This window comes from Poecilia mexicana, unplaced genomic scaffold, assembly GCF_051168715.1.
Source record: "Poecilia mexicana isolate PSO_F unplaced genomic scaffold, ASM5116871v1 scaffold_2, whole genome shotgun sequence".
Lineage (NCBI taxonomy): Eukaryota > Metazoa > Chordata > Actinopteri > Cyprinodontiformes > Poeciliidae > Poecilia > Poecilia mexicana.
The window spans coordinates 8,261,086-8,287,098 of NW_028263371.1; the positions used below are offsets into that span (position 1 = coordinate 8,261,086).

The 26,013-nt window shown below is 41.3% G+C and overlaps 2 protein-coding genes across 2 annotated transcripts; both read left to right on the forward strand.

Annotated features, from left to right (window-relative positions):
• The first annotated feature begins 201 nt into the window (after positions 1–201).
• Positions 202–20,190, forward strand: LOC106922035 (procollagen galactosyltransferase 1-like). The gene is made up of 12 exons (XM_014994129.2): positions 202–833; positions 5,201–5,311; positions 5,395–5,512; positions 6,175–6,309; positions 11,034–11,238; positions 11,338–11,457; positions 13,667–13,743; positions 13,837–13,943; positions 15,398–15,530; positions 16,649–16,776; positions 18,105–18,311; positions 18,393–20,190. The coding sequence occupies exons 1-12, from the start codon at positions 616–618 to the stop codon at positions 18,661–18,663; spliced, it is 1,830 nt and encodes a 609-aa protein (XP_014849615.1). The 5' UTR covers positions 202–615; the 3' UTR covers positions 18,664–20,190.
• Positions 20,191–22,220: 2,030 nt separating this feature from the next.
• On the forward strand, positions 22,221–25,965 carry LOC106922038 (nucleoredoxin-like protein 1). The gene is made up of 4 exons (XM_088010034.1): positions 22,221–23,362; positions 24,563–24,827; positions 24,934–25,023; positions 25,096–25,965. Exons 2-4 carry the CDS (start codon positions 24,592–24,594, stop codon positions 25,466–25,468), a joined length of 699 nt encoding a protein of 232 aa, XP_087866160.1. The 5' UTR covers positions 22,221–23,362; positions 24,563–24,591; the 3' UTR covers positions 25,469–25,965.
• Positions 25,966–26,013: the final 48 nt, after the last annotated feature.

The following is a 26,013-nucleotide window of genomic DNA, read 5'->3' on the forward strand; positions in this document are numbered from 1 at the left end:
CTTTACTTGAAGTATGTTTGTTTTATCATATTTTGAAAGATGTCTCTCTACCCCCTCCCCCCCTTTAAAAACAAACCTTTTGCAATTTATTAAAGCTATAATTGGCATTCGCAGCATTTTTATTTATTCAAAGGTTAAACTTTTGGGTAAAATGGGGAGAAAAAAGAACGTTCCCCCCAAAGGTTTTCAAAGCGTTCCCCAGAACAGAACATTCTGGTTTTCAGATCCGTCTGCTTCCTGAGTTTTGGTGCTGGGTTTGTTCTTAAAGGGAAAGAAGAACTGAGGCGCTCGAGATGGAAATTATAAATTAATTTTGTTGTTATTTATTTAAGTAGGGGGTATTCCGTCGTAAGAGTTTCTGAATTTGAATGTTATCATTAATGTTTTTCACTATAACCCGTGCACACGGTGGATTATATAATATATTACAATGGTATTAAAGTGACAGTGAGTTCTCCTTGACGCGGCCCTGTCCTTCCCCTTTAAATCCAGACCCTCCGCCATGTCGGCATAGACAACGGCTTCCTCTGCTTCTGCATCCCCTGTCTCCCCCTCTCTGGCTACCACTTTCTGCCGCGTCAGCTACGTCTTTTTTCCCTCTCTCCCCTCCCTGCCATGCTCCGGGTTACCTCGCTGCTGCTTGCCCTGCTGTTCGTTCTGTTGCCGGGCTCGGGCTGGGGTTATTTCCCGGAGGAGCGCTGGAGCCCCGAGTCGCCGCTCCTGGCTCCCAGGGTCGTCATCGCGCTGGTCTGCCGCAACTCGGCCCACTCTCTGCCGCTGTTCCTCGGAGCCGTCGAGCGGCTGAACTACCCGAAGGACCGCTTAGCGCTGTGGTGAGTTTCACTGATGCAATTAAACGTTAATATACGTTTTAGTTTAATTTATGTAACGGGGAGTAGCTGAGAGACGCTGTCAATGAACGCTGACAACTTTAATGTTAGGACAGTCGGTTAGTTGTGGAGAAAGCACGTGCACTTTATTCGCACAAATCAAATAATGATTGATTATATTTGATACGTTCAGTGGAGTTTTCCTCTCCGCTGGGCGTGGAGCAAACGGGACCCATGAGGCGGCCTCCGCCTGCAGAGACGTGCCCGTGAAAAGTTCCATTCAGTCACAGGAGATCATTCCCTCATCCCCCCTTCGTTTTTTCCCCTTCTCTCCTCATACCCAGACCCCTTCCTTCCCCCTTCCACACACCCGTCCTCTTGTCTGAACTAGAATCAGAACTTATTTAAAATAAGCACCTGAGTTTCAAACTCTTCCAGCCTAATTGACCATGAAGCTTGTCCAACAAGTATTTGCAGGAAGGAAAAGCTTCGCTCCGGGGTGTTCTGTCAGCCTGCACAGATTTCTCCTGATTCAGGCTCTCTCACTTCCCTTTTTCTGCTTTCTTTCTTTCTTTCTTTCTTTATTTATTCCTCTTCCATTAAAAAAGAGCTGTGTAATGTTTTTATCTTTTCATTAGCATTCATACCTGACAGGTTGAATCTGTTTCTATTTCATGGTCCAGCGGGATTAACAAGGAAACCATGGGCGCAAAAAAAAGAAAATAAAAAAGCTCTGAGAGGAAGTTGTGTTCTGACTTTGAATTTTACTTCTAAGGATTTTAAAAAACTGTTTAAATGACACAAATAGGTGTTAAGTTGGAGCTTGATTTCCCAATTATCTGTAAATCTTTTTGTAACAAACAACAATGTTTATGTTGAGCTCTTCTTTCACAGTTTATGTCCAGGGGTCGTGATCTTTTATGTGGTTAACTTCATGACACATACAGGCATTTTGTTATGCTCCTGCTGCAAGAAACAAGAACAGAGAAGCAGAATGCAGAAAAATATGTGCTTCAGTTTTTTTTTTTTTTCTAACACAAAAAAATCTAAAAAGTGTGCCAGACATTTGTATTTAGCCTCCTTTATTCTGGTGCCCCTGAATAAAATCCAGGAAATCAGTTTCCTTGAGAAATGACTTTAGTGTTAAACTGTGTTCTCAACATATAAACATAGCTGTTCTGTAAAGTTAAAGTGTGGAAGAAGGCGCCCTAGTCGGACGAGACCGAAATTAAAACCAGACTAAACAGCGACCCTAAAAAGGGCGTCCGCGCATCCATAAAAAGTCTTAATTTTATGTATCTAAAGAAAATTGACCTTGAAATATCTTAAGTTCTTTAAAACAAATTATCGATGGTCTTAACTTTCGTGGCATGTATTCCACTTTGTGATCACAAACTCCTCGTGAAGCATGCGGACGTTTTGTGGTTGTGACATCAGCAAATGTTAAAAAGTTTAAGGTGTGTGAATACTTCTGCAAGAAACTTTTTCTTTTATTTCCTTCTGATGGAGGAAGACAAAATAAAAGAAAGAAAGAAAACTACCTGCAGACATCAGTGTCAAGTTGAGAAGGAACGCTTGGCAGCAGAGTCCGACCAGCATGCAAACTCCCAGAGGGCTTTGCTGTGACGCGCACAATGACTGATGCCAGTTCAAAAATCAGTTTCAATCCTCTCTCTGTCTCTTGTTTCAGCTCTCATATCCGTTAGGCATAGTTCTCCAATCCCAAATATTTACTCTTCAAAAGACACTCAGTTTTTTTTTTTTGTGTGTGTGTGTGTTTGTTTTTAAATCGCTGCCTCTGGACATTGAAAACCTCTCAGCAGTCAGACGCTCCTGCCAGCACGCTGAGAGCTAGACGGATGCAGCGAAGAAGACGGATTGCGGAGTCGGTCACACGTAGGCGTGGAGATGACACCGCTGTGTTAACTTGCCACAGACGCATGGGAAACGAACAGCGGCAGCGCGCTGACTGTCACTCACTACGTGACAGGCTCGGGAGGAAATCCATTTCTGTCATTTTTACACATTCTTTCACTCGCCGGCTCTCGCAGCCGCTGCCCGTCCCTCCAACACGCATTGGGATTTGTTATCATAACACAGACAGTAGACGAATGCCTCGCTTTTTCAGCCAAATTTCCCCACCACCCCTCCCCTTTTTTTAAGGGTGGCTACACTCTAATAAACAAGACTTTGACCGAATTTAACCGTCTCGACTCTCCTGGGTAATCATTAAAACATTTTGTTTGCATTTTAAAGAAACTGAAGTAAATTGGCAGCTTTTGTGCTGATTGAGAGCATCTCTAAGGAGTTTCAAGATGAGTACCTCACACACGTTGAACACAGTTTCCTTCACCTTTTCTTTGAAGTCACAAGGAGAAAATATTCTGTCAAACCGTGTTAGAGACACAGCTGGCACTGAAAAAGGAAGGAACTGCATTTGTCCTACGGATCGTTTAACCTCCAGATACACAACAGGTTTCTTTATAACAAGAGCGTAATAAGGAATAAGATCCCAAACTGACAACGGGACGCCTGGTTATTTTATTTGAAAACAGAAACTTACGGTAAAGTAATTAAACATATTGGTTATTATAGGTGTCATAGTTTTTATAAACTAGTGTTGTGGCATTTCCCGCTTAACAATTATTTCTAAATTCACTTCAGCAGGTCAAAATGAAGTAATTTGTTCGCGAAGTAACTCTTGCTAGTGGAGGGCATTTATTGTATCGTTTATCATTTATCGTGAAAAATTTCCTGTAAGAATTTCGATTTATCGTTTTCTCTATGAATTAGCGTTAAATAAACCCCCTGACAATGTTATCAGAAATGTTAATTTTACTATTTTCTCCACGGTTGGCTCCGTAAGAGGATCAATAAATATCACTATATTTGAAAATTTGATGAAATGCAGTTAATATGTGCAGTTTCAATCCCACTTAGATAAAGAAGCCCATTTCAAATGTGAATGCTTTTCAAATATCACATTAAATTTCTAAGTCCTTATTGCCCAGTCCTAGTTTTTGCTGATTTATTGTATTTTGCGAGTTTTTAAAAATGCACACATGCAGTTCATGTCGTAATTTATACACATGAGCTGTGTTTTATGTTGTGATTCCTAAGACAGCTGCTTTCATTTGTGGGAAAGCACAATAAGTCTGAAATTTCAACAGAAGTGACAGAAAACAATCAGCTGCCCAGAAATATCTGGTTACAAAACAATTTCTTCATGTTAGTTTGGCGTAAAATGGCTTCAGTTTAAGTTTTAAGCACAAGAAAAGACTTAGAGTATCAATATTTGTTCCCCACAATAACTTCATGTTTGTGTGTAAAAGTGTTTTTATAAAGGTTGGTGGCTGGATTTTATTTTATTTTTTCCAAAACTGGCTTTGAGAAGGCGAAGAAAGAGCTGAGCAGCATCTGTGTTTACATAGCTGCTTTTGTTTCACTCGCAAAAGATGCAAAGGGTGAATGAAAACTGTGAAAATTCACTACTCTGCAGCGATCGTGTTACTTATTGTGTGTGTTTTATGTTTCCGTGCCTGTTTTAAAGAAGGCTTAATGTGATTTAGAGGAATGGGAATATGTGAAGAGTTTTCACCGTGACTCACCAGCTGGTAAACTTCATGTTAGCGACTGGCTGCCGTTACGCCGGATTTCATCTAGTTTTTCCAGATTCCCCACCGGTGATCGTAACTCTACTATCATCTCCCAAATTACAATAATCCAGTGTTTTATGTTATTTGGCCTCATTTTGATAACAGTGGAATTTAGTTTATTGGTACTTTTTTAATGTACTGATTACACCTGAAGCTGTTAACTTTTTTCCCAATGAGTTTTTAAAATTTTACTTTTCTCCCTTTTAAATTCTTAAAAACAAAAAATTTCCAAAATTTTAACTTTATGCACTGTAAACTCCGTTAATCTCTAAGAACAATTTGTCGCCTGAAACATTGTTTGTGCATTAACATTAGCACAAACATTTGCAGTGCACTGGACTAGTGAATTAGCATTGGCCGTTTCCCTAAAATAAGCTTCTTAGCTATAAATTTATTAGCCATGTTTAGCACACTGAATGGAGGAAGTCAATGTAAGACAACATGCTAGTGATGCCCCACATGTCACTGGCAGCATTTAGGCTAACATTAGCATTTTGGCTAATTTTAGCTTATACACTAGTTTTAACATACTGAATGGAGTAAGTCCATGCTAATCAACATGCTTGTGATTCTCCACATGCTATTAATATTACTTTAGCTAAACGTAGCATATATGCTAATATTTAGCATCAGAACACTGGGTTCCAAATGATGGGCAGGCCCCGGTTAAATTTCTTCAGAAATATTTTAGTTCCTCTTGTTGTTGCTCCACAGGGTGGCAACAGATCACAACATTGACAACACCACAGCTATCCTGAGAGACTGGCTCATCGTGGTGCAGAATTACTACCATTATGTGGAGTGGCGACCTGATGACGAAAACAGGTAATGTAACGTACATCGAGTGTTTTTTTTAAACTTATTATTAGTTTTTCTTCTTTAAATGGGCCCATCTTTTTATGTCCCAGTGCCTTTGAGGACGAAGTGGGGCCAAAACACTGGAATAATCTCCGATATGAACACGTGATGAAACTTCGGCAGGCAGCGCTGGACACTGCCCGCGAGATCTGGGCCGACTACCTCCTGGTATGTTGGCACCAAGTTGTGGCACTCAAACTTCTACTAGCTATCAAAGTAATCTGCATTACTTTGGAAAACCTGGATTGATTAAAAGTGAGAGTTTGGAATTTTTCTGTTTCGTGGACAAGTTACAGGTACACAAAGTAGCCCAAGTGCTTCAAACATTTTCAGCATTCATTCATTTATTCATTCATTTATTGTTGTGGAGGTTTTCTTTTGAAGTTAAATGTTTTTGTATTCCCTATCAAGCCAATCTTATTCAGAGCACAAGCATAGTTGTTGATGAAATGGACAAATGTTTGTGCTTCCCTCTTTACAAAAAAAAAAAAAAAAGAGGCTAAAATGCCCTGAACAGCTGTTTGACTCCCAGCTGCCCCGCAGATGCTGACTGTTAATGCTCTCTGACAGACTAAGGGAAAATATGGCAAAACATAAACTAATGGCATATCCCTACAACAACACCCCGTAAGTAAGGCCTGTTTTAACCCATTACGATGAACAGATCCACGCAGCGTCTGTGCGCTCGCTTCCCTCTCTGTGATCAAACCACGTCGCCGATGAGTCATCCGCCGGGGAGAAAGAGAAGGGAGGGGAGGCTTTCTCTGCAGGCGCGCACACGTTGATGAGTAATTGTATGTAAATATTTAACCGCTCTCTTCGCTCTGTAGATGGCCGACTGTGACAATCTGCTCACCGACAGAGATGTGTTGTGGAAGCTGATGAGGGAAAACAAGACCATCGTCGCCCCCATGCTGGAGTCCAGAGCCGCTTACTCCAACTTCTGGTGCGGGATGACTTCGCAGGTAATCAGAGGTTTTTTTTATTTTTTTAGTCCACTCGAGGTCCCACGTATCTGTTTCAGTAAATATTTGTTGCATATAGAAGATTCCTTGGTGTAAATATTTCTATTTATGTAATAGAAGTTGAAGAAGAATAAGTGTTCTTAGAGTTCCTGTTCAGCTGCTGCTCAAATGTTACACTGAGATATTTTTCTCTGCAATGTGACACTCTCACCCATCACGTCGTCGTTCTTGAACCGCTGCACACAGAGAGCCAACATACTGTAAAGATTATGTATCCGAGAGCCTCAAAGACTCCCCAGATGGCAGATGAGATTTATGTTTCCTTTTTATGTGCCTGAAAACCTTCAGAGGAGAAGGAGAACAGAGCAGCAAATGAGACGGAGACCAAACCCATTGCAGATGTTCCAATTTGTGGGTTTTGTGGAGCATTGTTCCTGGGTCAAACTGCTGAGTCAAACTCAGCTGCGTGTTTGTCCAGATTGTTTCCAGAATCATCTTTAGAAAAGTCCAAATAAAAAAAAAAGTGATTTTAATTGTAAATATAAGCCCTTTCAAATGTGTTTTAAAGTGGGAATATGATTGAATATATATGGTTCTGGTAAGAAGTTTAGGTTTGCTTATCATGTTGGTGTTTATGATTTATTGAACAGGAGACTTTAGTCTAACTCGTAAACGGTGGCAGACGGTTATGTAGCTTCCAGACACGCCGTGCAATTTGAAAGCACAAACACCTGCAGCTGTTGTGAAAATTCAATAAGTTAATAGAAGTTTGGCGTCACGTTGTAGCCGTGTTTGACGCCTCTTTTTTATTATTATTATGAAATTTTATTCGAACATGATACAAATATAAAAATAAAATAGTGCACAGTAACAAGAAGTGCATAAGAAAGAAGAGAAAATACAGATTTTTTTGTTTCAGTTAACATATCATGCTCAAAATGGGGTAGGAAGAAGTGAGAACTTATAAACTCCTACCCCCTAAACACTTGAAACTTTAGAGTCCTACTGTCATTAAAAAAATCAAAATCAAAGTGGCAGTCAGAAGTAACAGTTACTAATATTTACCTATACATTTTCCCATTTTATGCTGGTTTGTCTTTCTAAACCCTTACACCAAGTTATCTGCAATACACACCTTATTGCTTTCCGTCACCCATATGTGTATCTATTGAAAATTACCTCTTTGTACTTTCTTTTGAATTGTGTTAAACTATTGCTTTGTTTTAAATCTTCATGTAACTTGTTCCATAACTTTACACCTTTAATTGAAATACAGAAGCTTTTTCTTGTTGTTCTAAAATTGCGGATCTTGAAGTTTGAGTGACCCCTTAAGTTATACCCCCCTTCTCTTTCAGAAAACGTGCTCTGTATGTGCTCAGGTAACAACTTTTTAGATACTTTGAACATAAACTGAGCCATTTTAAATTCTACAAGCTCGTCAAATTTGAGAATTCTGGATTTTATGAAGAGCGGGTTTGTATGCTCATAATAACCGACATTATGGATGATTCTAATGGCTCGTTTCTGTAGGACGGTTACCGGATGTAAAGAGCTCTTGTAATTAACTCCTCCTCTGTCTGTTTAAGAATAAAAGGAGACGACGCTGGACTCTCAGCAATGGAGAACTCTGTCTGTGTGTATTTGATGCCTAAAAGTTGCAAGATAAAAGCTTTAATGGACTGGAACTGGGTTCAATAAATCCTTTAAAAAAACGTTGAAAATTATGTTTTTAAGTAATTAAATGGTTCTCCAGATAGAAGCTTATTTATGATGATTTTTTATCAAGTATGGCTTTTGAGGCATTAGTGAATAATGGGAAACATAGTGCATGACATATGAAAGAGAAATAAAGTCCTCATTATTTTGATAGCAAAAAACAAAACATCATTCAGGATTTTTGTGAGGATTGTTTTACATGCATTCATAAGGAAAATTATTTTTGTGGAAGAGGAAGAAAAAACTGAATATTAATCACTGTTTCTTTAAGGATTGGTCCCACGTCATGCTAAATCAATGTGTAATTAAGATAGCTGATTTATTTCTCAGGTGTACTAAAATTTTTTGCTCCGTTCAGCGTTGAGGAAGCTTAATGATATTAGAAAATTATTCGGCGGGTGTGCAGATAGCCCACATCCTCATTATGTTCCATTAAGGAGTATCTGCAGGGTTTGTCCATGCTAGCTTTAATAAAAACTCCAGCTGGTTCTGCGCATTAAAATAAGTTACTTAAGCGAAAGCTCTGACATGTGTTTTCTTGAATATGCAAACACTTTTGCATAATTTAAGGTGTAAGTTGTTTTTTTTACACAGTTGGGAAAATAAGTATTGGAGACACTGCAGATTTTTCAAGCTTTCCTCTTATGATCTGTAATTTTCACTCTACATACACTTCAACTGTGAGAGACAGAATCTAAAAAAAAAATCTGAAAATCAGATTCATTTTTTTTAGGAGTGCACCGATTTATCGGACAGCTGATTTCCTTAATTTTGGGAGATTGGTGATCGGACAATTTTTGCACATGAAGCAGATCTTATCCACCGATCTTATCTGGCTTGGCAAAGATCTATGAATCAACCTCTGTCCTCTTTTGCTCTGCAGTGAGAAAGGTTTGCCTGACAGACCGACCCACCAAGTTGTGTCTTTACAATTCACAATGGTCACCCCACTGTTGCCAACTCCACAACTTTCTTGCTATATTGAGCAACATTTCAGACAAAAAAATTGCTGTTGGCCAAAATTGGAATAGGCAGGTTAAGCTTTTTAAAAGTTCAGTGATCGGCCAGAGAAACGCAATCGGTGAACTCCTAATTTTTTAAAATAGTTAATTTGCATTTTATTGCATGAAATAAGTATTTGATCACCTGCCAACCTGCAGTAAACCCCTCCTGTCCTCCATTTAGTGCCTGTATTAAACACATCTGTCCACACACTCAATCAATTGGAGTCCAACGTCCAACATGGACAAGACCGAAGCGCTGTGTCTAAGGACACCAGGGACAACATCAGGATGGGATCCAGTCAGTCAGTTTGGTGAAAAGGCAACAACTGCTGGTGCAAATGAAGGAAACCTTTGGATGAAGGTCAGAATCCCTCAGTCTGGCGCTCCAGGCAAATTCAGGCCTTGTAGAGCATCAATGATAATGAAAAGTGTAGAGGATAAGGACAGAACTGCATGGGAGGACCTGGTCAATGACCTGTGGAGGGCTGGGCCCACAGTCTCAAAGGTTTCCATAGTAACGCACTACACGGTAATGGATTAAATCCTTCAGGGTGCACATGTCCAGCCAGGTCCATCTGAAGTTTGCCAATGACCATCTGGATGATCCATTGGAAACGTGGGAGAAGGTCAGGAGGTCAGTCGAGACCGAATTAGAATATTTTGACATAAACTCCATTCTGCGTTCTTGGAGGAAGAAGAAGAAGACGGATGAGCACAGTCCCAAGAACGGCGTCCCAGTCGTGATACCTGGTTGCAGGGACCTTAAATGTGAGAGTTTGGGCGACAGCCTCCTTCCCTCAGTGAAGATGGGTCGTGGCTCGGTCATCCAGCATTACGGTGCCCCGGAGCAGTGGCTCCAGAAGAAGCATCTTGAGGTTCTGGAGGGGCCTAGCCAGTCTCTAGACCCAGACTGTATAGAAAATCTATGAATGGAGCTGAAAATCAACCGATGAAGAGCTGTGTGGATGAAAAGGGCTAAAATCCCTGCTGCCATGGAAACCTGGTCAAGATTTCTGTGTCAGAATATTTTGTTCTATTGTAAATATTAAAGTCTAGAACTGGGAGTGGGAGCATGTTGGAGTAGGTATGTTACATTAGACGTTTATTTAATTTAAACATTTAATTTCCTTCTGGAATTAATAAAGTATTTTTAATCCGAATGCATTTTTTTGGTTGATGCATTGCTTTTTTTTGACAATTATTCCTTCTGTTTTTGGGTAACTGTGCAGCTGCAAGGATTTCTGCTCTCACTTTTTTGAGTTTTGGACAGTTGCTATGCATAACCATGGCAACAAGGAGGCTGAAAAGGAGGCTTTTCATGGATGCAGAGCAAGACCAAAGAGTGGAGAAGGAGGGTGGATCATATTCCAGACTCTTAACATCCGCCTGACTTTCTAACCACATAATCAGACGGCGTTAAAAAGGAGCGGCAAAAGCAAATGAGGTGGATTAGCAGTGCTTGCCAACAGCTGTCATCCTGGACAAGTTGGTGTTCAATATCATCTCTCCTGTCTGGCTCTTCAGCATGAGTCAGTCTTACAGCAACCATCTTCAGTCAGAGGCTTTTTCAGATTCGTTGCAAGACTGACTGCTACTGGAGATCCGTCCTGGGCGCAGCATCTCTGTCCTCTTTGAGGATGTTGTTTGAATCACAGCATCATTTAATTTTCCTTTAGGATAAATTAAGAATTTCTTCATTGAATTGATTTTTTTTCTGTTGTATTAAATGCTTATTTCATTCAATAAAATACTAATTAAATAAAACAAAATCATACAATGTGATTTCCAGTATTGACTCCTATAGTTGAGATGTACCAACAATGAAAATGACAGATCTCTCCGTTATGTGCAAGTTGGGAAACTTAAATCAAATACTTATTTTTCCTACTTTACATTTACATACAACCTATCCAGCTGAAGCTGCAGATTTTATTTTAAATTTTTTATTCCATTTTTGTTGTCAACAAATTGCTTTCATTGAACCCAAACCATGTTGTTTCTCAGGGTTACTACAAGCGCACCCCGGCCTACATGCCCATCCGCCGCCGGGAGCGCCGCGGCTGCTTCGCCGTGCCGATGGTCCACTCCACCTACCTGGTGGATCTGAGGAAAGAAGCCTCCAGTCAGCTGGCTTTCTACCCGCCACACCCCGAGTACAGCTGGGCGCTGGACGACGTCATTATCTTTGCTTACTCTGCTCGCATGGCAGGTGGGGAGGAAAAATGCAGCTGAGATTGCCTGGTCGCGTTTTTGATCCGCCCGCACATGTCGCATCGTTTGTCTTCTTTCCGCTCCCTCCCCTCCTCAGACGTGCAGATGTACGTGTGCAACAGAGACACCTACGGGTATTTCCCGGTGCCCATGCGTTCCCACGCTTCCATGCAGGATGAGATGGAAAGCTTTCTGCACACTCACCTTGAGATCATGGGTGAGTTAAAGAATTTTTATTTTTTTTGTTGTTGAATTGTTTTTTGGTAAATGTCGACTGTCTGACACTGATTATCACCACAGGGAAAGATGTGGGAAAAAAAAGACTTGACATAAATTTATTTTTGGATTGTAGTAGTAGAGAAACATTGAAACTCAACAGCTAATTTTAATTTTTGTATCAAATTAACTGGTGGGACCCAAATGATGTTAATTAAATGCAACTGAAGTATTTTTGTTTTAAGTTGACTGGAGTTTCTCTGAATTTTTAGTAATTAGTAATCTAAGATTTTTGTTTAATCTCATCAGGATTATTCTATTTTTATTCCCTTCAGGAAACTTTCCTTGCAACAAGGTGAGGAAAAATAAAAATACCACTAAGCAGGACAGGGACCCACATTTATCTTTGTGCCACACACAAGTCCCGGTCAAAAACAGCCAATCAGAGCCAGAAGGAAAGTCTTAGTGCTGTTAATCATGTCTGTGTACCCGCTGCTCAAAGGCTAATGAAACGACTTACCGTTCCAGGAAAAGTGAGCAATCCTGGCAGATTTAGCTAACAGGAAGAAGTTGTAGCAAAGCACAAGGCTGGAGGGGATAAGATGAGCTACACATACACAAAGATGATTGACAGCGCTAGGAGCCCCCTCCTGGCTCTGATTGGTCGTTTCTAGTTAGCATTGAGAGGAGGCAGAGGAGCTGCATTTATTCCATATGTAAAAATACATTTTTATAAAAGTTACATACTGCAGTTTAAAGCAACACCAAATGATTCATCTGATAAATGAAAACTTGTGTGAAAAAATGGAGATAACAACGGAGAACATAGATTTCTGGTCTTTGCAGGAGACGCTAGTCCTGCAGCTGCTATGCGTTTCTTCTCCGATGCAACTAAACCAAATGGCTAAATTACCGCCTTAGCAGAGTCCTGCTGATGGCCCAATTACAGGAAGCAGGTGACTTGCAGCAGATATTAATTTAAGGCTGCTTTCACACCAGCCCTGTTAAGTCCACTTTAATCAAACTCTAGTTTGTTTGCCCAGAAAGTCTGGTTTGTTTGAGGAAGTGTGAATGGGTAATCGAACTCTGATGCAGACCAAAAAGGTGAACTCTGGTCTGATTTATTCAAATACGTTACACCTGGGCCACTCGACAAAGCGCTTCACTTTCAGTCGGCTGTTCCTAGCTAAAAATGAACAAAGGAAGAGGAATGTTTCAGGTGAGGATTCTTTAGATACAAGTTCTTGTAATGGAGATAAGGATCATTAGCAGGGCTGCACAATATTAGTAAAACGTGATGTGTGTGAACGTCGCTTTCGGTTCGTTGCAAATCGCAGATAGTGAGTTGAAAAAAAACCCAAAAACTAGATTTATTGTGTCCGTCTTGACATGCTGCTTCTGGCTACATCTGCTGTTTTCTCAAAGAAATGGCTTAGTTGTATTTTCTTAATGACTTTACCTCAACCCCACAGAAAGCTTCTCCAAATACATATTGCTGATATAAAGCGCTTGACTGCATGGTGCTTATTTAATTGTCTAATATTTATGGCAGTTCAAGCAGTTTTTGCAGTATCGAACGCGTGTGCAGGGCTGTGTTATTTATTGCACAGCCCTATTTATTAGTGATTTTTAAAAAATACTATGACGTGTGCTATATTCAGTCTGCGCTCTTTGGAAAACTTTACTACCATAGAGAGTTTATGGTTCTGGTGAGAAGTTTACATACAGAACAGATACGCGCATAATTGTTTACGTCACTGGTGGATTTTGGTAATCTTTTAATTTTACTGACTTGTTTTGCTTGTTTGGAAATAACATTAACATTTCGGAGCGGCTTAGGCAGAGTCCTGACTTTAATCACCTTGCGTGGAGGGAGATGAAGAATGTCGGAAGACTTTGAGCTCATGGCCAAAGATAACTCATCAAAATACCAGAGGAAAGAGGCAAAAAGCAGGTCAGAAACTACAGGAAGGTTTTGATTGCTGTAGAGCCTGAAAAATATTTTCTATTGATTATTTAAACTTGCATTATTACACCATTATCTATATTTCACTAGGTGAGTGCAACTGAATTCCCTCTACTGACAAAGTTACGGCTCTAATTTCACTTTTTTTTTCCATTTTTACTTGTATAACTTATGATTTCACGCTCTTCATTTTGTGCTTTTTGTAAAATTCTCTTCTTTTTTTTCTTCTCCTTTCCTTCAACAGTGAATAATCCTCCATTGGAGCCCTCCAGCTTCCTGTCTCTTCCTCCCAAGCATCCAAACAAGATGGGCTTTGATGAGGTATACTCACACTCCACCTCCTACGGTCAGGAATACGCATTAGCCCAGCGTACGTGTGTGTGTGCCTGAGCGTCTGCATTCGTTTGTGCGCAGGTCTTCATGATAAATCTGGTTCGCCGAGTCGACCGCCGCGAGCGAATGCTGAGAACTTTGTACGAGCAGGAGATCAGCTGTAAGGTCGTTGCCGCTGTGGATGGCAAGTATGTTTCCTCGTCGCCTTCCTCTCCTCCTTCCTGTCGTCTTTTCTTTTTTAGCGCCTCTGGATCGTGTGCGCTCGCCTCCCGCAGAGCACCGAAACTGACATAAACAATCAGGTGAACAGTAGCTGTTCTTGCTGTTTATTCTGCTGGAGGTGGGTTTACATGCTTTCATCTGTGTAAATACAGCTGAAGCCTAAGATTCAAATATTTACAAACTCTAGCTAAAACTTTTTTTTTTTTTTGGCTGTGTCTGGTGTTTCATCAGACTGAACTATTCATGTTTTACAACAGTTCGGATTACTATTATTTCTGTTTGCTAAATGCTTGATAAGATTTTCACACGGTGACTTTAAACAGTTTGGGAAAGCCTGTGGGATGATGTCATGGCTTTGTGAACTTCTGATAGGTTCAGGTAAACTGAGGCAACACATTGCTTCCCTGTGTGACATTGTGAAAAATTCAAAGAAATCAAACAAGAACATGGAAGATGTTAGCATTTCTACTCCAACTGTAATAATCCCCTTTCAGCGAAATGTTGTTTTTTCGTTACTGTTTCATATTTTACTTCCTTCCTTTCTCTCGTTTCCGTCCTGTCGCCTGTGGTTCTTTCCTTCCTTTCTTTACAGGGTTGATGGTGGCTGAGAAGGTAGACGTTTGTCCTGTAACCTCTGTCCTTACTTTCTTCCTTCTTTCCATCGATCCTCCTTTTTCATAGTGAACGTTTGGATTTTATATGTTTTTAAACACACCTAAAGGAGTTTTAGAAAAACGTTAGGAAAGCTCGAGTCACAAGTATTGGGAGATTTTTACTCCATAAACAGATGTTATGAAAACCTTTATTCTGACACTAAAATGCCCCCTAATAATCACTGTAATGACATAAAACGGCAGACATCTCCAGGCACCAACACCTTAGAGCTACTTAGTCTGTAGAAAAGTGAACATAAGCTTTGCTATAGACGGCATATTGATTGAACTCTAAAGGTCGTTGGGTGTAATTAGTCCAGCTTTATGCTCTTCCAGATGAGCGCCCGGTTAATGCTCCGCTCTTTTTCCTGCTCCATAAGCATGTGGGCTGAACTTTATGATCTGGCTTATACTCAGCCGATTGGGTCCAACGTCGCTAGAATGAGGGTCAGCTGTCCGCCAAGCGAGTCCCCGGAGTCCAAGCTTAACCTCTGAGGGACCTCATCAGTCGTCTTGGAAACCGTCCAGCCGTCCGACGCCCTAAAATACAAAAACCTCACGAATGCAGCACCGTTTTGGGAATAAACTAAAGTTGCGTTAAGATCATTTAAAGAAGAAGAAAACTCCAGTGTAACATATTTTATAAAGTTTGGTTGTTTCTGTGCAATTATTATTATTATTATTATTATTATTATTTTTCTCCTGTCGTGTAATTTATAGATTTAATCCCTCATCTGTTTATATTTAATCCCATCTCTTTCTGCCAGAGCTCTGAATACGTCTGATATAGATTCCATGGGGATTAAGATGCTCCCGGGATACAAAGACCCTTATCACGGTCGGCCCCTCACCAAAGGCGAGCTGGGTTGTTTCCTCTCTCATTACAACATCTGGAAGGAGGTGAGACACTTGAACGCACCAGAGGCATTCAGTTCCCCCTGCACAAGGCTGATAACAGTTTGTGTTTAATTGGCGGATTGGTTCGTTGTTTGGAAACTCGGGTTTTCTCAGACAAATTAACTTTTCTGTTCAGGTTGGTGTTTTTATGCTCTTGTTTACTATTGACGAAGACTTTGGATCAGATATGAGAATATTACTTTATTACCTTTTCTCATGATTGAGTAGTGACAGAAAGACACTCACTGTATTTGCCACCATGTTCAGGTTGCTTTATTAGCCGCCTTTAGCTCGTTTCCGTATTCGGATCTGGTTTTTTCTTTTCACCATTTTCCACTTGGCAGGTAAGTTTGCTGACCAACCAGGCAGAGCACCAGCATGGTCACTAGACCAGACTGCACCAAGGCCTGCTGGGAAAATGAAAATGGCATCTCCATAAAGCTAGCATAAAGCACCAATTCTCTAAAGTGCTCCTGGTAGACGACCGTGTCTGGGTTTAGACTTGATAAAACACAACGGATCGATTTTTCTCCCACATTTTTTCCTTCCATTTAACTTTCCATAAGTTTGCTTGCACACAACACACTCAGCAGTTACATTTTGTAGCTTATGCTCTCTGCAGAGTCCGGCAGTTGTCGGGTCATTTGTGTAAGTCCTAAAACTGCATTAAAACAGTTTTTTTTTTTTTTAATAAGTCGCTTTTCAAAATTTACAAAAATAAAACCATGAAATACATCACTGTGTATATAATGCATCTATAAATTCTGTAGTAATGTTTGTTGAGATGCATCTTTTTAAAGCAGCAGCGGTTTCACAAATCTATTACTTTTAAAAGAAAATTGTTTATTTCGCTAGGAGGGGGAAAAAAACGTTATAAGTTACATTTGGTTTAATTGAACAAAATAAAACGGGAGCCAAGTTTGAATCACTTTTGTTGTTTTGTTTTGTCTTTTTCGCAGCTAGAAGGTAAAAAAAGAGGCACCGTAAAATGTTGTTTGCTTCATTAAATGCCCTATTAAATAACCATTGGGCTTGTTACTGCAGCAGTATGGGTTTATGGTTCAGAAAGTCGCCTCCTGCTGCCTCGGCTGAAACCTTTGTGTCCCTGTGAACCCGTTCAGATCGTGGAGCGCGGCCTCCAGACGACCCTGGTGCTGGAGGACGACCTCCGCTTCGAGGTGTTCTTCAAACGCCGGCTCCAGGCGCTGCTGCAGGAAGTGACCACACACAAACTGGATTGGGATCTTATGTGAGTAAATAGACATAACCCAGATTACCCCCCAAATAATCCCTCCTGTCAAACATGACGTCTCTCCACCAGACATTCAGGTGGTTTGGAAATGTTCTGTTTTAGCGTTTTGCTAGCGAGCACAGACGCTGAGCATCGGCTCGGAAAAAAAGAAAATAAAAACAGAAAGTTGCAGCGTTTATTTGAGTATCACATTTTAGCAGAAAGGCAGTTCAAAGTGCTTTACTCCATAGAAATGTGATGCAGTGGCAGATTATGGAACAAGCAATAAACATTACTGTTTGCCAAATGCCATCGTCAAGACCGTAAAGCAACTGCGCCTCAAATATATGGATTAATGTCCCAGTTGTAATTAATCAAGGCCTGGTGGGGGTTTTAGCCTTGATTTACAGGAACTCAGTTTTTCTGCGGTTTTGCAGTTTTTTGGCAGTTTCTTCCATATTGAAAACCAAATGCTTTGCTTCTCCATGTTGATGGAGTTCAGATAAATTCACAATGTATAATCTGATATTTTAACAGCCATCAGTTTTGATATTCTTTGTTAGACTGTAATGATATGGATGTGATATTTTAAAACATACGCATAAGACTATGGTGGTCATGGAAAAGATGAATAAAAAGATGAAAAAAATAACTGAAAACTATTAAAATGAATCTCAACTCAGTTGGGGGGGAAAAAATCAGGTTAGGAAAAAAATGTTACAATAGCACCATTCCTTTTATGCATTTATCTGAAGTTTAAAATGTATGTCGTCTGAGCAGGATAGTAAAAGAGGTTAATAAAATCCCTGTAGCTCAACGCTGAATCATAATGTTTCCATAAGAGCCGTTGCATCTGCTCTTTATGCTAACCGGGAAAAAACCTCCAGTAACACTGCATTTGACGGGGTGACATGTCGCTGATATAAACATGACAACATCTGTAATGAACATGAAGAAGTCTTTATGAATGTTAATGCCTGTTGTCATGAGGTGTCATGAGGTAAATAATGACACTTTTTATGAAGTTGCTTTAAAATTTACATTAAATGTCAATTAAAAGTGCCAACTTTGCACTTTAAATTAAAATTGCCATTATTAAATCGATTTTATTTGCATTATTTGCACTTTAATGCAAAGTTGGCAAAAATGTTTAGTTTTTTTTTTTTTTTTCAATTAAAAAGCTAATAGTGAGAAAAAATGAGGTTTCTGTGTATTTTGTGTTTTGGTGGTTATTTCTAAATCTAAAAGTTTTGTATGAACTACTGTTTCACAAGGTGAAACAAACAAACAAACAAAAAACAACTATTTCTCTGTTTTAATTGGTAATCTGACAAATGGCTGCTCAGATACATCGGACGGAAGCGGATGCAGGTGGACCACCCGGAGAAGTCCGTCCCAAACGTCCACAACCTGGTGGAGGCCGACTACTCCTACTGGACGCTGGGCTACATGCTGTCCCTGCAGGGAGCCCAGAAGCTCCTCATGGCCGAGCCTCTGAGCAAGATGCTCCCCGTCGATGAGTTCCTCCCGGTCATGTACGACAAGCACCCCATGTGAGTCCAACCCACGTTCTCTCTGTCGTCCTCTACGTGGCGCTCTTATTTTACACAACCCCCCGTTTTCTGCCCCTCCAGCTCGGAGTACATGGCTCCCTTCGAGCGGCGGGACCTGCAGGCGTTTTCCGCGGAGCCCCTGCTGGTGTACCCGACCCACTACACGGGGGACGCAGGATACATCAGCGACACGGAGACGTCCGTGGTGTGGGACAACGAGACCGTCAAGACGGACTGGGACCGGGCCAAGTCGAGGAAGACGCAGGAGCAGGGCGAGCTGAGCTTCGAGGCGCAGAACTCGGACGTGCTGCAGTCCGAGCTGGAGAACGTGAGCGCGCGGGACGAGCTGTGAAGAAGAAGGAAAGGGAGAAGTAGAGCTCCGACGCACGGAGACAAGGGAGACTGAAAAAAGCTGTGATGCAGAGAACAGAGGAAAGTATGGAGGGAACATGATCAAAAAGAGCCTGAGAGGCAGAGCTAATGGAGGCTTCGTTCACCAGGAAAAAAACAGTTTCCTTATAGATTTCTCGCTCCACTAATGGATCTTTCTCCTGAGAGATAGATGTCGAGTTAACTCTTGAAGAGTCCGCTAACACCTTTTGGTTTATTTATTGCAGTCGACACAAATGTCTTGCTTTAAGTGTGATCCAGTTATTTTATTTTATTTTTTGCATATCAACTTTTCTGAAACTAATCCAAACGTTCACTTAGACTTTCTGTGCATCTGAAAAGAAAACAAGAATGCGTATATGCAAGTGGATTAATCGATTATTGGAATAATCATCTAAATTTGGTAATCGATTAGTCGGTAAAGGGGGTATACAGACTCAAAAAAAAATGCCACTTGTTGAAAGAACAACATGTTTGGGCAGTAATGAACTGTAAAACAGAATATACATTTTGCCTTTAAGATGAAAAGAAAAACACTTTTTCAGTAAATATGTTCTGTGCAAAACTCCTGAAGTGGCATTTTTAGCTTCGCCTGCTGCAAATTCTAGTTTGCAACCTTATCTTATTATTAATATAGGAGTATATTTTGGGTTAAAATAAATAATTGGATCTCATTTTATTTTTGCATGGACTGACTCTGCAGCTCCTCAGGTGTTTATGTTTGTGAGCTCCTGCATGTCCACAATCTGTGGCCTTTTAAACCAAAAAGTTTAGTTTTTTTTTTAATACTTTTTTTTTTAATTTTTTAGGTTTAATGCAGATGATGAGAGCAATAAAACAAAAACGGCTGTAGTTGATGAAATATTCAATTGTTCCTGCTTTCTGTTTTGGATGTATCTTGTTTCGCCTGCCTGAGGTCCTGACACCAACGTTTCTCTGAGTGTCTCTCATCGTCCTGTTTAAGGCAAACCTCAGACGTTTCTTTTGTTTTTAACGATGAATGTATCTGAGTCTCTTCTTGCCAAAGAAACATTTCCACATTTGGACAGCAGCAGATTTGATTGTCTCTGTGTTTTTGTTTTTGTTTTTTTCTGATCTTGACCTTTTGCAGGATTTATTAGCAAACCAGCAGCTTGTGTTGCGTGTTTGTTTAGATTTGCAAATATAGATTTAAAAAAAACAACAACAAAAAAAAAGCCTAAGTCTCAGCTTTGTTTTCTGCACGTCTTTCTTGCCAAAAGTCGGCGCTTTGTAGAAGCATTCAAAGCCCTTTAAAACATTGCGTCAACAACTGCAAAGTTCAATGTAGTTTATTAGGATTTGATGCGACTGAGACACACAAAGCAGAGCATAATTAAGAAGTTTTGCAAAATGTTTCTCTATTTTTTTCCTTACAAATAAATGTTTGTCTGAACAGTGTGTATAAAAAGTTTTCATACTTTTACATGACCAATAAAATGTGCCTTTTTTTTTAACAAAAAGTGAAAAATTGATTTCTACAAAATATGCAACTTAAAATAAGTGACTATATCAATATTCACCCTCTTTACAGTGACTGACCTAATTCGACAGAGGTCCAGTCAACTGCTGCTGGCAGTCTCACCGACGAGTTGAATGCAGATAACTTAAGTGCAGCGAATGTGTCTCCAGATTGTAGCGCAAAGTAAAAAAGCTAAACTAAATGTACGCTGTTGGAGATTGTCATTGATCCAGGACATAATTATCCTAAGTGGTTCAGTAGAAAGCTCCCCGACTTCTTTGTTCCTTGAGCACTGAAAGCCATAAACGTACAGCCAGGGCTTCACTGGAAAGGTCAATAACATGCATTGAAGTTTGTGGGAGAAAACACCTAAGCGTTCAAGAGGATAGCAATACTTTTGCAAGACACTTTAAATCAAATGGAAAAGAAAAGAAAACGTCCGAGCGTCAGCTGAAGCTGCTGGACTTAAAACATCTGGACTGAATCTTTTGGCAATCGGTTCTTTGTTTCAGCCCAAGCCGACCCATTGTGCAGCTCAGACTTCTTTTAATTACCACTTCCTGGTGTTTGCCCTCTCCGTAATTACATAATGGTCAGTTTGGATTACAACAGGCCACAATTACTTATCCTCATTCTGTGTTTTTGTTCTCATTCGTTATTCATTGTTGACCCATGGAGTTCGCTCTTTGTGTTTTGCCTGCTTTACAGATTCAAAAGGAGATGGAAAAAAAAGTTTCCTACTTAATTCAGGAGCAAGAAAGACTGATATATATATATATATATATATATATATATATATATATATATATATATATATATAAAATTAGACTGAGAAATAATGTCTTTATTAAGTGTTGGAGAAACTAGTACACCACTGTGTATTATCTCTGTAATGATTCAAGTTGCTATCACCCTTCATGCAGTAATTGCATTTCTTCTCAGCTGAACAGTGGGGTGTTTGCTCTGGTGTAAAGTTAAAGCTTGCAGTTTGCATTTGATTCGCTATATTAAAAACACAGACCCCCGCTGTTGCAAATCAAACATCACTAACCGAGTGCTGCTTTCAGTTTTTTTTAAAGATCTTTCCTGAATGAGTGCGCTGCTTTATTTTCTCCTTTTTAATTAAAATAACGTTTTTTTTGTTTGTTTGTTTGTTTGTTTTTTTTGACTCCATGGTATATTTGCATGTATAAAATGCTCTCTGCCACTGTTTACTGGACCCCTCCCTCTAAATACCAACAGAATACAGATATATCTCCAAACTGCTCACCTGGCTGGGAGCAGCAGCGGCGTTAGCTGCGTCTGAGTCGGTGTTTACCGTGGTGCTGCCTCGGCTCCGAAGCGGCTAACTTGGCTTTCCATTCTCTCCACTACGGTGACAAAAACGACTCATTCCTCACGGCTCCATCGAGCTGCCGCTGAATATTGAAATCCGAAGCAAAGAAAAAAAGCAGGCATCTTTTAGTTCACGGCTTGTTTGTATCTTCCTTCACTTCCGTGTTGCAGCGAGTTTCAAACGTTGCGCCTTCATTTTTCTTTTCCCTTCGCTGCTCCGTCTGTCCACGCCCTCGGCCAATCAGTGAACAGTAGCGAAGCTTGCGTCACCCACCAAACCATGGCTGGCCCTGCTGGCCCTGCTCTGAAGCAGGACCCTGAAAACAGGGCCAGCCCCGTAAAAAAGCAAGTGAAAACACTCGGAAAGCGAGCGGAGCCGAGTCGAGCCGGTGGAAAAGGGGCATAAATCTTTGACTCATTCAAGCTTGGTCCCAACCTCAAGGTGTCTGACGTAAAATGCGGATAACACTTTAGCCTCTGCATAGGGGCGCCCAGCTAGCGGGGGCGCCAAAGCGATGGAGGAAATGTAATTCTCAGTCAGCTGTCTGTGAATGTGTAAATGAATTTATCACTGCATAGTGTGATATATATTGCACAACATTTCTTTTGATTCTGATCCAGTGCAAAACCTAAGGTAGAACCTGAACCCGGAATCCCCCCGGAGGGCTCAGGAAGTGCACGCAGTGAGAGGAGCACGTGCTGGACATGCTGCCTTTCGTTCCCGTGTTTCGCCCTCGCGTGCGGGTGACAGTCTGAATGAGCTGCTGAAGGGATGCCAACAGATCTGAAAAATTCCCCCTGACACATAATTTAATGTCATATTACAGCTGAGCGACAGGCAGAAACGCGTTGGCACCGGTCGCGAAGCGGAGCTAACGAGCTTTGGCATGCAATTGTGCGCACTTAGATGTTAATGTCCAGAAGCCATGCTTGTGTGCGTCTCGCCGCGGGAGTGTTTCGGTGCGTGTGACGTTTGTGACTCAAATGAAAATCCTATTAGATCTCTAGCTCTCCCCCACCTCTATATTTACCTCCCTCCCTCTCTCTCTCTCTCTCTTTCAGATTAACCTGGGTGTTTACAGTGTTTGGCTGCCTCTGTGGATCAGTAAGCGTGTTTTCCAGCCTGCAACCCGGGGTTCACTAGAACCAGCATCAAACCGCGGCGACTTTCTTTCTCGGCTCATTTCCTCGCCTCTCTGTCGCATGCTGGCTTTTAAATCACCCTGATAGCCGGGCCCAAAAGATTCAGTGTTGTGCTTTAAAGGTTTAATGCGCAGACATTTCTGTGAAGAGGGTGAGGGGTGGGGGGAGGGGGGAGTTGAAACCGGGTCATTGGTCTCACTCGACGCTTGTTTCAAACCTATCTAACTCCATTTTACATTTTCCCACAGTGTTTCTTTCTACCCCACTGTGCATGTCCGTCCTCGCTTTGCAATCCAATTTGTCCTCCTCTCCTTTATCCTTCCTCTCCTCCCCTCCCTTCTTCATTTGAAGTAATAAGATTTCTGCTGTTCAACAGAGAGTTTTAGAAACACACGCACACACACACACATTGAAAAGCAACCTCTACCCCTCAATTACTGCGCTGCCACACCTCCAGCTATCTCTAATCTCCTTCGGTGGACCTCGGAGTCCAGGCTGAAACAAATTACAAAGCGGGGCGAGGAGGCAGCGAAAGGTGTCACTAAAAATAACAAACTTCACAGGATTCAAAAAAAAAAAAAAAAAAAAAAGGAAGGAAGGAAGGAAGAAGAATGAAAACTGATCAAATAAAAACGAGGACTCTTTGACGGAGGAGGAGGGAAGCGGCGGATTTATTTCTCGTAGGAGTGTGAGGAGTTTCAAGGTAAGGTGAGTTATTTCGTGCAGATTTGGCTTCCGGGGCCCGCGCGCAGATTGATGCGCTATTAAATTAGCAGCTGACAAAATGAAGCTCAGCGTAGATCAGGCAACATCGATCGGCTTCCAAAAAAAAAAAAAAAAGAAAGCTGGACCTAATAGTTGGGGAAATTGCTTTTTTTCTCCCAGTTTTACAATTACAGCAAATCGTCATTCTGCAGGCAGGTGAGGTGCGATGCTGCTCAGATTTCAAACGTAACTCTCCCCATTCACGGCGGTCCTGTGCGCCTCCAGTCCAATATCTCTAACGGATTTGGCGCAGCTCAGTGCCAGAGAGCCAAATCTAATTTGTGCAGTTATCACTGTCAATTCCCGCCCTGCAGAAACACAGGCTGGATCAGACACATCAAGTTTTCCTCTTTTCTTTTTTTTTTCTTTTTTTAAATGGTTAAAGCTGAACTTTATTTTTGTTACTGATTTTTAATTATTCTGAAATTTAGGTGCTTTTAGTTATATGTTAATCCCCCCCCCCCCCCACACACACAAAGCTTTTACTTTAATAAGTAACTCGGTTAGCCAGTGAGACAGCAGAACAGTTGTAGGTCACATGAGGGGAAAACTCGCCCTGAGGGTCAGAAGTGTCTCTTTCTGGTCTCTGATGACCTCAAATGATCCAAAAAACAAAACACCGATCAATGAAATCCACAGTTTTCAAGTTAAATTTCAAATTGAACACAAAGCACAGCCTAAAAAAGACTCTTCTGATGTAAATCAAACCTCTAAAAGCAAGAAGGAAAAACTCAGAATGGTGTTGAACAAGGAGGAGCGCAAATATTTACCCACAGAAAGGATAATTATTGAACTTCCCCATCTTCCTGATCTCATGTTGCCGCTGTTCTTAATTCCTCCCTAACCAAACTGTGCATCATGTTTTCTTAGTTTTCAAATCGCTCAGAGTTAAAGTCAAGACTTAAGTTTCATCTTGTGAACTGGTGTATCAGGATGAAAGCTGCAGTCGTGAAATGTCTCCGTACTGTTCATAATGTTTTTCTCATTTAGTAACATCATAACTATAAACTTACACATCTCATTTTATATGACAGACCTGCCAAATAGCTCATTTAGAGCCGCATGACAGCTGCTGGAGCGTGTGGCTGTAATGTAACCAAATGGAGAGACATTTAAAGGTATATTGACACATTTTTAGGGAGGGCTTCCCCATCGCTGCCCGCCAACATGGTGGACCTGTTCCTAGACCGAGTTCTTGTGGAGAACAACTCGGACCAGGACGAGTTCAACACGGAGCGCGAGATCATCGGGATCCTGGAGAACCGAGTCCTGCTGCTCTTCTTTGCGTCGGCCGAATGTGAGAAGTGCCAGAGGTTTGTGCCCGTCCTCAACAGCTTCTTCAGGAAGCTGAAAGATCCAGCGTACATCGAATACCCCAAACTGCTCGCTCTCATCTATGTCAGGTCTGCGTCTTCGTCTCTCTGATGTTTTTTGTTTTTTTTTATCTCCTTCTTCCACACTGGCCTCCACTGCTGACTCTCTGACATGATTTCTATCTTTCTTCTTCAGCTTGGACCAATCTGAGGAGCAGCAGAAAAAAATCCTCAAAGAGCTCCACAAAAGGACTTTGTTTTTGGCGTTTGACGACCCGTACAGAAAGTAGGTGACTCGTGTTTAAATGCTTAAAATAGATTAGTTTTAATAAGTTTTGTGATCTCTCTTGTGGCGTAGGGAGCTCCATGCCATGTTTAAGGTGAAGGACGTCCCAGCGGTGGTGGTCCTGCGTCCCGACGGCTCCGTCCTCTCTCCAAACGCCGTGCGGGACATCTGCCGCCTCGGCACCGACTGCTTCCGCAACTGGCAGGAGTCGGCGGAGCTGGTGGAGAGGACCTTCATGCTCAACGAGGAGTTCGACGACCCCAACCTGCGGAGCGCCACCGACCCCGTGAGGAGGCTCAAGTACAAGACCGAAGACGACAAGAGGAACAAGAGATGGTGGAAGCTTTGGGTGAAGGGAAAGGACGGAAACGGCGAGGAGGAAAAAGACGAAGCATGGGACATGAAGAGAAAGAGTGGAGATGGAGGAATTTGGAGAAAGAGATGAAAGAGTTTTTGGTTTTTTTTATGATATAGCCTAACTTTTTTTCTTGTTTTTTGCTGTCTTCAATCTAATTCTGTTCACCTAAAAAGAAACCACACTTGTTGTTGCTGCTGACCCAACACTGTTTTTAAAACTGTCAGGATCCGTGTTTTTGTGTGTTTATTTTTGAGTTTTCTGTGTTCAGTCCTGTTTCCCTGTGAGTCTCTGTCCTGTCCTCCCCGTTGATTGCTCCCCAGGTGTGTCTCATTCCCTTAATTACCCCGTGTGTATTTAAACCCTCCTGTTGTCTGTGTTCCTTGTCGGATCCTCGTTGTATGTGTCGTTGTCTATTGTTGTTAGTCTACTCACCAGTTGTACTGCTAAGTCCTGGTTTGTGTTCGCTCGCACGTAGTCCTGTCGTTCAGTTGCTACCGGTATTTGGCTGTGTGCCTGTCTCTCTGCCGTGCTGCCTGTTTTGGACTGAGCTTTACTTTCATCATTAAATATCATCACCACCATAACCTGGGTCTCGGCGTCTCTCCTCACCATCAACACCCCCACTTCTTGAC

What these genes read in the sequence shown, in the direction of transcription:
- LOC106922035 (XM_014994129.2), top strand. Translation starts at nt 616, where the DNA reads ATGCTCCGGGTTACCTCGCTGCTGCTTGCCCTGCTGTTCGTTCTGTTG. An exon ending in AAGGACCGCTTAGCGCTGTG is followed by an intron (nt 834 to 5,200) that starts GTGAGTTTCACT and finishes GTTGCTCCACAG; the next exon opens with GGTGGCAACAGATCACAACA. An exon ending in GTTGCCGCTGTGGATGGCAA is followed by an intron (nt 13,944 to 15,397) that starts GTATGTTTCCTC and finishes TCTTTCTGCCAG; the next exon opens with AGCTCTGAATACGTCTGATA.
- LOC106922038 (XM_088010034.1), top strand. Translation starts at nt 24,592, where the DNA reads ATGGTGGACCTGTTCCTAGACCGAGTTCTTGTGGAGAACAACTCGGAC. An exon ending in CTCGCTCTCATCTATGTCAG is followed by an intron (nt 24,828 to 24,933) that starts GTCTGCGTCTTC and finishes TTTCTTCTTCAG; the next exon opens with CTTGGACCAATCTGAGGAGC. An exon ending in TTTGACGACCCGTACAGAAA is followed by an intron (nt 25,024 to 25,095) that starts GTAGGTGACTCG and finishes CTTGTGGCGTAG; the next exon opens with GGAGCTCCATGCCATGTTTA.